Source organism: Pristiophorus japonicus, chromosome 4 (assembly GCF_044704955.1).
Source record: "Pristiophorus japonicus isolate sPriJap1 chromosome 4, sPriJap1.hap1, whole genome shotgun sequence".
NCBI lineage: Eukaryota > Metazoa > Chordata > Chondrichthyes > Pristiophoridae > Pristiophorus > Pristiophorus japonicus.
Window position 1 is genome coordinate 96,534,253 of NC_091980.1, and position 10,562 is coordinate 96,544,814.

General features: G+C 43.5%; 1 protein-coding gene across 3 annotated transcripts in view; it reads left to right on the top strand.

Annotated features, from left to right (window-relative positions):
* sh3pxd2b (SH3 and PX domains 2B) overlaps positions 1 to 10,359 on the top strand; it is a 400,707-nt gene extending 390,348 nt beyond the window's left edge. For all 3 annotated transcript variants that reach the window (XM_070878439.1, XM_070878440.1, XM_070878441.1), the window contains 2 exons: positions 6,047 to 6,172; positions 7,415 to 10,359. In XM_070878439.1, the coding sequence (XP_070734540.1) occupies positions 6,047 to 6,172; positions 7,415 to 9,160 (1,872 nt within the window). In that variant the 3' untranslated portion in view covers positions 9,161 to 10,359. The remainder of the gene's footprint in view (positions 1 to 6,046; positions 6,173 to 7,414) is intronic.
* Positions 10,360 to 10,562: the final 203 nt, after the last annotated feature.

The window sequence follows — 10,562 nt, forward strand, 5'->3', positions numbered from 1 at the left end:
TCACCACCTCGCACACATATCGCCCACAATATCGCTCACCCAAAAAAACGCCCAGAAAAACTGGAACTAACCGGAACTAATCAAAGTTATGGACACCATGTTCTAGATCACATGTCACGTTCTTTAACCTTGGCAGAGTTCGAATGTACTCTGCAGGTTGTTGGAGTTGATGTGAACATCTCTAAAAACATCTTGACCATTCAGTGACTGATTGGAATTGAATAGGTGCCTTCGTCGGGACATTCCTTGTTTGTGACCAATTGGTGGAAAACAGAGAGCTACTGCAATGGGGCCTGTCCTTTCTCACCCTCTCTTGGTGACCAATTACATGCAGCAGACCTAAGATCGCCGAAGGTATGCTCCACTACATTATGTGCCCAATGTAAGATGTGACAGACTGATGAGGAGGACCAGATGTTACACCCCCCGCAAGTACAAGGAGAAGCATTCATATCTCAACTTGCCCGACACCACCTGCCTTCGGAGACTGCGCTTCCACAAAGAGGTTATGACTGATAAGGGCAAATCTGCAGTCTGCCAGCACCATCAGTACTGCACTGTCTGTCGAGGTCAAAGTCGTTCTATACCTCGGGTTCTTTTCAGGACACAGCTGGCGACATTTGCGGACTTTCTCAGCATGCCACACATCGCTGCATTAGACAGGTCACTGAAGCCCTTTACACATGCAGGGGGGGGGACTTGATCAACTTTCCTATCACCAGGGAGGCTCAGACTGAGAGGGCTTTAGGATTCTACCGAACTGCTAACTTCCCCAAGATGCAGGGAGCAATAGACTGTACGCACATCGCGATGCGGGCATCTTTTCAGGATGCAGAGGTTTTCAGGAACCGCAAGGGATTCCACTCCCTGAATGACCAACTGGTTGTCGACCACCAGCAAATTATACTGGCAGTGAATGCTCCATTTTCAGGCAGCATCCATGATGCTCACATCATGCGTAAGAGCACTATATCTGACTTGTTTAACAATCAGCCACAAGGTCAATGCTGGATGCTTGGTGACAAAGGATATGGCCTTGCCCCTGGCTGATGACCCCCCCTGCGTGACACCCACACCGAAGCCGAGAGACGATACAACGAGAGCCACAGAGCAACTCGCAATATCATGGAGAAAACCATTGGAGTGCTGAAGCAGCGCTTTAGATACCTGGACCACTCAGGAGGCAAGCTCCAATACCACCCTGAGCAGGTAGTTCAATTCGTAGTGGTGTGCTCCATGCTGCACATCTTGGCTATCAGGAGGGGACAAGAATTGCCTGATGTGTCTGACAGTCCACCTCACCAGAGAGAGGAAGAGGAGGATGAGGAGGCGGACGCTGACATCGGCCCAGACAATCAGGCTGATGCTGAAGCCATGCCCCTGCCCCCTGTGGACCACGTGAAAGGACCCGTGGTGGCATGATAGCTGCAAGAGCCTTACGCCAGGAGCTCATCAATGATAGCTTTGCCTGAAAGAACGTTGGTGTTATTTACACTGCTGGGTATGCAGGTGATACATCAATGGTGTGCATCACCTTGGTGATAGTTAAAGTTTAAGTTGATTGAAGTTAAGTGTAATTATACCCTTTGATAAAGAATCACCAGCGTGTAACGGTGCAGCTATCTGAGCCAATGTTCTACAAGGTTTTGTTAAATAAAAAACATTTAAACCGAACATTAGTCTGAAATCATCAGTATTTCTGTACAAACCAGCCCTCCCCCCCCCCCCCCCCCCGCTTCTCCTCCCCACCTCCAACCCTGCTCTTCTTGGCTCCAAGCCGCCTGACCGAGGAGCTCCTCAGGCGATGCTTCATTGCGGGGGAGCGGGGGGGGGGGGGGGGTTAACGGCCGAAACGCTGCTTGGACGGATACGGGAGAGGACAATCCCGAGGTGGGAACGTGCTCCGAGCCTGAAGCAAGATATTGCTGCTGGCTCTCGTGTAGTTAGCAATGGGGGTGCGGCACCTTGGGGTGCGGCACCTTGGGGTGCAGTGCCACGGTGCAGGACCACTGAGAGCCCTCGGCCACCACTGTTCCTGGCTACAAGCTCCAGGGCCTCCTCCATCTCTTCCATGTTATATCTTATTTGTTGGACAAAAACTCGGTGCCAACTATGTTCTTGGTGCTTAGTCGACTTTTTGCTACTGGTGAATCGCCCTCGTGCCTCCCACAACAGCCAGACAAGCACACACCACAGCCACACACGCTTTCAGTGCCTCTGAGCTCCCTCTCTCTCTTTCTCCTCTTCTGCACATGTCATGGTGACCATTGATCTCCCGAATCGCGGGAATTGCTAAGGACGGCGACACTTTACGGCAGAAGTTCAAAAAAAATTAACGCTAACGCCCATTTCAGATTACTCATGGTAACGGCCATTTTTCAAAAATGGAGACCAGGTGCTTTGAGAATGTGCGAGAAGCCGATGATCTGAAATCACTTTTTTACCACCCACGCTGGAAATATCGACCATTTTTGGGTGATAAGCACAAAAGTGGAGGTTCTAGCCCTATATGTCCTCTTGAAGTCTATTACTATCTTCATCACTATTTACTACACTTCCAAGTTTAATGTCATCTGCAAATTTTGAAATTGTGCCCTCTACCCCCAAGTCCAAGTTATTATTATATATCAGAAACAGCAGTGGTCCTAGTACTGAACCCTAGGGAACTCCACTGTGTACCTCCCTCCAATCCAAAAAACAGTCATTCACCACAACTCTGTTTTCTATTCGTTAGCCAATTTTGCTAACAAACCTAATATGTAGTATTTTATCAAAAGCCTTTTGAAAGCCAATATACACAACATCAACTGCACTGCCCTCATCCACCCTCATCAAAAAACTCAAATCAAGTTAGTCAAACACGATTTGTCCTTAACAAATCCATGCTGGCTCTCCTTTTGTTATTCCATGCTTGACCAAGTGGATGTTAATTTTCTCCCAGGTTATTGTTTCTAAAAGCTTCCCCATCACCGACGTTAAACTGACTGGCCTGTAATTGCCAGGTTTAACCTTTTCCCCTTTTGTGAACAAAGGTGTAACACTTTCACTGTCGATCGGTCTAAACTTGCACAGAAAGTTAGGGCTTGTCCATTTCAACCTAAGTACCATTTTTAATGGCGTGATATGTCTTAATTACTGCCAAACAACCTTTCTGGCATTGAAAATTAACGTTTACAAGTGTGGAGTCTCATTCCTTCAGCTTCTAATTGTTGGAAATTTAAAAAATGTAATTTTTTAAACTTTTTCTTTCTATCTCTTTTTTTCTCTTTCTTTTTCTCTCTCTTTCCCAATCTTTTTTTACCCTCTCTTTATTTTGCATTCTGTACTTGATTTGACATTGAATTCACTGTTCTAACTGAAACTTCCTGGTTCACTTTGTGCTGCTCACCAACAATTCTGCAATCTGATTGTTTATGGAGATACCGCTGGCATGCCGTGTTCACACAGGTCCCATATGTCCTCTCCCACTTACAGCAACTTTCCTTCCAAAAGCTCATGGAAATTAAATGTCCAAGGGCAAGTCTAATGAAAGTTTGCCTGCTACAGTGAATTCTGGCTCAGCGAGGACCAGAGTATTGGGTGAATGGGGCTTAGTTCAGGGCAGGATATGTGCAGCATATTTTTGGACAAATTGGAGTTTATGAAAGGTGGATGATGGTAGGGCATCAAGAAGAATGTTTGACAAAGGTATGTATAAGGGCTTCAGCTGTGGAGGGGTCTTGCTGATGGATAGAATGTGGGGTTTATAGCTCAGCTCAAGGTCAAACAGGATGTTGTGATTGTGCATGGTCTGGCTCAGCCTGATTGAGTGGGAGGAGGGGGATGAAGCCAGTCCTTCCTCATTAGCTTAGTAATTTTAAATTGCTGACCCTTTGTCACTGACTCCCAAACCAGAGATAAATCTTCCCCTATTCACCCTTTAAACATACATCTGAATTTTAGCAACAAGCCTCCTGTGAGACACTTTATCAAATGTCCTAAAATATACCCTATTTGTTGTAAAACCAATAAAACTCTTTAAACACAACATAAAGAACATCCTCTTTTGTGACTTCGGAACTCCTGCTGCAGTGACATTATGAATGGCAACTGTAGGCTGTAGGTTGCACTATCCAATCCTGTCATGGAGCAGAATGTCATGATTTTCCCTATTAGGCCTTAAAAAGGTTATAAAAATAACAAGATGGTCTTTGTTACACAATATTGTTATACTTGTTGTCTTTTCCTTCTTCTCAAAATCTCCTGCTCCTCATGGCCCTATCAGGAAGTTTTTTTCAACAAAAAAATTATAACCTAGCTTTGATGGTGGCCGCGGGGGTCACTGAAGAATCCTGAATGGGACAAGTGTCAGGCCTGCCCCATTCATCGCTGACTAATTTCAACAGGAGTCCTTTAACAGGCGTTAGGCCACTAATTCAAACACTCGAAGCGCCTAATGCCTGTTTTAGATATCTACCCAGGACTCCTAATAAATAGGCTCCATGAGTTAAACAGTGGGCCTGCGTAGATTGGGCACAGGCTTTCCCACTGGTAAATTAGTATGCTTGGCACACTATTTATGCGCAAACCCCACCCCCGGTATTCTTTAAGAAATAAAACAGCCTGGCTATAGGCTTGAAGTTCATGACTAATATACTACCAGTATACAGTTTCTGTATTTTTCATAGCTTTACATTTTTTGAAAGGTTTTAAGTGGCTTAACATATCTATAGTTGCCAATAATAACTTTTCTGCAAAATCTTTTCATTGTTTCCAAATACTAGCTTCTCTTTTGTGTGAGAAATTACTAATTTATTTATAAAACATAGAGGCCCCAAGTTTCCACATGATTTGCTCCTGATTTTTAGGAGCAACTGGTGGAGAACGGAGTATCTTAGAAATCGGAATTCTCCACATTTATGTTTTCTGCAGTTCTAGTCAGGTAGAACAGTTTCATTTTTGAACAGAATTTTTTTTTCAAAAGGGGGCGTGTCCGGCCACTGAAGCCTGATTTGAAAGTTTCCACAGTGAAAACGTACTCCAAACTAACTTAGAATGGAGCAAGTGAAGATTTTTGTAGGCTTGAAAAAACCTTGTCTACACAGTAAAAAATCAGGCGCAGGTTACAAATTAGGCGTCGGGAACGAGGTGGGGGGGGGGGGGGGGGGAGGGAAGTCATTACATTCTATAATAAATCCTTAGTTATACTTATACAAATATTATACAAATAAATGCAACCTGAGTAAAAATTTATAAGCAAAGAAAAGATTAAATAAACCATGTTCCTTCCTGTGTGAAAGTGCTTCAGGCAGGCCTTTCAGGCAGCGGTTTGCCATCGGGACCGACCGACGGCAGGGGGAGGGAGGGAGGGAGAAAGCTGCAAGAAGCCTCAGTACTTGAGGCAGCCGTTTGCTGTCGGGCCCGACGGACGGCAGGAGGAGGGAGGGAGAAAGCTGCAAGAAGCCTCAGTGCTGATCATGGAAGGGCAATGTGGTTTTATTAAAAAATGTTAAAAATTGAACAGTTACAAAGAATTTGAATAGTCTCAAACAAGTGCATGTGTCCCGTTTATCACAGTCTATCTTTAATTACAGAATGCACTCCCTCACCCTCACACACAGAAATATCAAGAAAATTAAAATGCAAGCCTTTGCAAGGGTTCAATAAACAAATTTTTACTTTTTCTGCAGCACTTTTTAAAATGGCCGAGTGGCAATGTTTACTTCAGACTGCGCGTGCGCGAACGCTCCAACGCGCATGCGCAGGGTTGCCGGCATGAAAAAAACTCATTTAAATTGTACCCGCCCCCTCCTACTTACAAAATTGGCGCGAGTGGTAGGCTCCGCCCCCTGTGCGCCGCGCCAAGCAGACATCGAGCTGCAAAGCACTCGAGAATAGTGCGTTTTTTTTCAGGCGCGTTTTCGGCGCGAAAAACAGGCGCCCAGCTCGGAGGGGCGCCTGATTTGCCGCGTGTGGAAACTTGGGGCCAGAGAATATGAAACATGAATGACAAAGCATCTAAGTGGACTAAGTAAATTAATTTAGATCTTACTAACTTTATAAACAGCCACGTGGATTGAATCTCCCCAAGCCACCAACTCCTCCTGAAGTAGAAGAAGAGTTTTACACTATAGCTGCTTTCCAGACAACCATTCCCGATGGCATCAGCTTTCAGGCAGGACAAAAAGTTGAGGTAAGCAAATGAAAATGCTGTACAAATATTAATAATGTAAATATCATCTTGAGCTCATTCTGATATGATGGTCTAAAAGATTTTTGCTGAGGGACTGTGTGGCACTTGCCTTTTACTTCTGGACCCCAAGTTCAAATCTAGCACAGACTAATGGAGGAAAGTCTTCTGGGCCTTTTGGGAAATCAGTCTGGGCATCTTAATTCAATGGCACCTCTGCTCTGCGGGGCAAATTCCCGCACGAGGCGAAAAGGGGTCGCCGGCAGTTGGAAAGGGGTCAGCGCTGCCCAATGGGGTGGCAGCACAGACAGCACACAAACTCGTTCCTGCTGCTCCCAGCTTGGGGAAATTTCAGATGGGTTGGCCCATCTGTCTGAGAGGAGGTATTGGGCCTTAAGATGGGGGGAAATTTTGGCCCCTCTATTTCAGACAATGAGCATCAAGCACTCCAGGTCAGGTTAAGCATAGTTAGATACAGAATAAAGCTCCTTCTGTTCCAAACACACATGGGCCTAATACTTAAAACTGACAATTGACAATGACACATGGGGTATATTTCCATAGGGATCCTCTGCTCCACTGTAATTTTGGCAGAAATCCAGGGTGTTCCACTGAAGTTATGGCGATGGAACGGAAGTAGCCCTAAGGAAGTAAGTGGAGCTGAGTCCACGGCCAGATCAGCCATGATCTTGTTGAATGGCGGAGCAGGCTCGAGGGGCTAGATGGCCTACTCCTGTTCCTAATTCTTATGTTCTTATGAAGTTCTCCCCCTGCGGGAAGCTGTGTGTGCCTGTCCTTTAAAGGGGAGGGCGCATTGCCGCGGCCGCCATTTTATTTTACTTGTCGGCCAACTCCGAGGTCGGCCCGACACTGTTGGCCACGGGTTCGGCTGGGCCACCAACAGGCAGCCCAGCATCCCCTCCGGGAGACCGGCCAAAACCCTCCCTGGTGGCCCAGAGGGCCTAACTAAATCCCATGCAGAGTTCGCAGCGGCCCTCCCCTTTAACTGAAGGGGAGGGACGTTGGGACGCATCAGCATGACGCGGCATGTCAGCACGACGCTGATGACTCGGAGCGACGCCGACCCGATCCAAGGGCACTTCCGCCCTGCAGCCGACTGGAATATCGCCCCGACCCAAAAAAAACGTGAATATTGCTTGATTTTCCGCCCCATCTTTATTTATTGTATTATTACATTATACTGATAAATTACTCAAAATAAATGTCTTTTTTGATTGCTTGTAGGTAATAGAAAAGAATTTAAGTGGTTGGTGGTACATTCAGATAGATGATGAAGAAGGATGGGCTCCAGCTTCTTTCATTGACAAGTACAAGAAATCAAGTAATGTTTCAAGGGCAAATTTCCTTCCACCTTTAGCACAAGAACTGGCAAAACTTAAACTTTCAGATGGAGCTACAGGAAGCAGTACTAATGGAGATAGTGCCTTTCTAACTAGAGCTTTGCCCAAAGAGCCACAACAGTCGAATGATATTGATTATGAGTCCGTACTTCAACACAGACTGAAGGATCGGAGAGGGAAGGATGCAAATAAGAGCCCGTCTTCTGACAACAAATTGAATTCTCCCTCCAACGTAGAATCTCAATCCAAGTTGTGTTCTCCTTCAAATGTAATAAGCAATGACACTTCCAGGTTTAACAAAGAGAAGCCAGTTCTTCCATTAAAGAAAGATCAGATTAACAGCAAGTTTGAGATGGAAGTAGCAGATAAATATTCAAAAGGACTTCCACCCAAGCCCCCTGTACCAGGAGGTATTTTACCCATTTTACCACCAAAAATGCCACCTAAAGGAGAAAAGAAGCTGAATGCTGAAGCAAGTAAAACTACTCAGACAAAAGGACTTGAGACTGGGCCTAAGATTTTAGCAAGTGAAATTGCAAGGCCTAATCTAAAACCTGTGGGAAGATCAGCAAAGTCAAAGCCCGATATAGAAGAAAAATCAGTGGAATCATCCCCAAATCTACCACTAAAGCCAAGACCTTTACTGAGACCTAAGCCACTTCCTATCACAAAAGGAGATAGCCAATCTGAATCTGAAGTTGACATCTCTAACTTGAGAAGTAAGTTGAGAAGAGCAAAACTGCCAGACAAAATGGGGGAGCAGGCCTCTTCCCAGAATGTTACTGGTAATCAAAACTACTCAAATAATCAATCCTTAATAGATACATGTAGCAGCTCTCATGGAAACATAGAAAATGAACCTCAATTAAAGCAAGATTTAGGAATGAGCTCTAAAATAAGTGAAGTGAAAGTTCTTCAGAGAGAAGAAAATGGCCTTGAAGTACAGAATGATAAGGATGACCCTAGTATCACTGAAGAGAAAGCAGGTACATTAAAGAGTTTGAAGCCAATTGAGAAGAAAGTGGATGACACTCAACTGAAAGGCCCACCATCAGCAAATAAAGAAGGTCCACCTCGCCCTATTGTACCACCTAGAAGACCCCCACTGCCAAAGAAAACCTCCATAGAATCTGCAGATATGAAAAGTCAGCAGAAAGATACAGCTGAGAACAAACCTACCTGGGGACAAAATAAACCAGCTGTACCTCCACCGAGATTTAAATCAGGTTCTTCTCATGATTATAGCAAAGATGATATTAAACCTAAGGGAGGTTCAAAGGAGCTCCTCCCAGTAAAAGGAGCTGTTTCATCCAAAGCTCATGAACATAGAAAAGAGCCACTTACTCCTCCAAAAATAACAGAAAGACAGGCAGAAAAATTAGAGCAAGGAAAAGAGAAGATTAATGCTGCATCCATCAACTTAAATGTGCCCAAAGATGAAGAATCAAAACAATGCCTTTTTGTCGCTCTTGCAGATTTTGCAGGAGATGAGGAGACCGCTGGATTTAAGGAGGGAACTGTTTTTGAAGTATTTGAGAAAAATACCAATGGATGGTGGTACTGTAAAATCCTAAATAGCGAGCCAACATGGGAGGGCTGGGCCCCTTCCAATTATCTAGTCAGAAAATAAGTATCTTAGTATAGTTTTTTTTTTACACTGCAAGATGCTTTTTCATATGTAATATTTAATTAGCTAATTAATTTATAGGTTTAAGCTTTCTAAAAGCAACTTAATACATTCCTTGTATTTCTTCAACCTAAGTTGGAACAACATGAAGTGCATGGCTACAGAGTACAAGATTTCAGTAACTATTACACATTTTTTTCATTTGCATTTAATATCGATCTATTTAGTCGATTGTCTGCCAGTCATCATCCAAGAGCAAACAAATACTCTTTTGTTTGGATAACATGGTAACGGTTATGGTACTGGACTAACAGCCGAGATCCCACATTGGCAATGCGCCAGATTGTCTTAAAACCCCAATTGGTTCACTAATATCCTTGAAGTAAGGAACCTGCCACCCTTACTTAGTCTGGCCTAAATGTCCAAATTATGTGGTTGACTCGTAAAGCCTTCTGAGATGGCTGAGCAAGGCATTACGAGTCAACCACATAATGTGGACAAAAAGTTGCTGGGAAGATAGTAAATGCAGCCAGCATCACCCACACCAAGAACAAACTGAAAACATGTAATACCAGTGCTCAGTTTACGCAATACTTACCCAGATTATTTAAAATGTTGTATTTTTCTGGTTGGCAAGAAATTGAGAATGTGTTGCTTGATTGCCAATTAAATATGCAGTTGAACACATCAACATAATTTTGAGATTTGCAAAATTCCAACAGTATAAAGGTTTATACTAATTGCAGGCATCTTGTAATGCAAATCTGGTACGAACAAATTCTGCCCAAAAAACTGTTGTTCCTTCTTAAATGATAACATTATTCTGCAACACTTTTTGTATTCCTTTTCTTTTATATTGTAGTATTGTGCAAAGGTAGATTATGTAGTTTTAAAACACCTTAGTCAATATACTGCTTCGGAAGACCATAAAAAAATACAGCTATGTTAACAGGGACGCAGTAGTTTAGCCACTGATATAATGCACGTAAAGGTTTCAAATTCAGTTATACACACAGGTAACATGTATCGTCTGCTAGCTATAGAGCTTCCCTACAAAAGACAGAGTATATAGATTTCTGTAATCAATACATATTGTGAAACCTAACTACATACTGTTATGCCATTGGTATACTTCAAATACCTCTGAGAACAATGAGTTATTATGTTTGAAAGATAAATGGGTGGTTGACACTTCAATCCAATTAGCTATTTGGTGATGTTCTTTCATGATTGAGAGGTTTGAATTCAAATAAAACAGCAGGGTTTAATCTTTGAAACAAACTCACTGTTATAAAGAGTGTACAAAGAACAATGACTAACAGAATTTAAACTTAATAATGCTTCTCTCTTCGTTCTTGTTGCACAGATTATGCTTTTGGCTAATCCCTCATGAATGTAAACAACA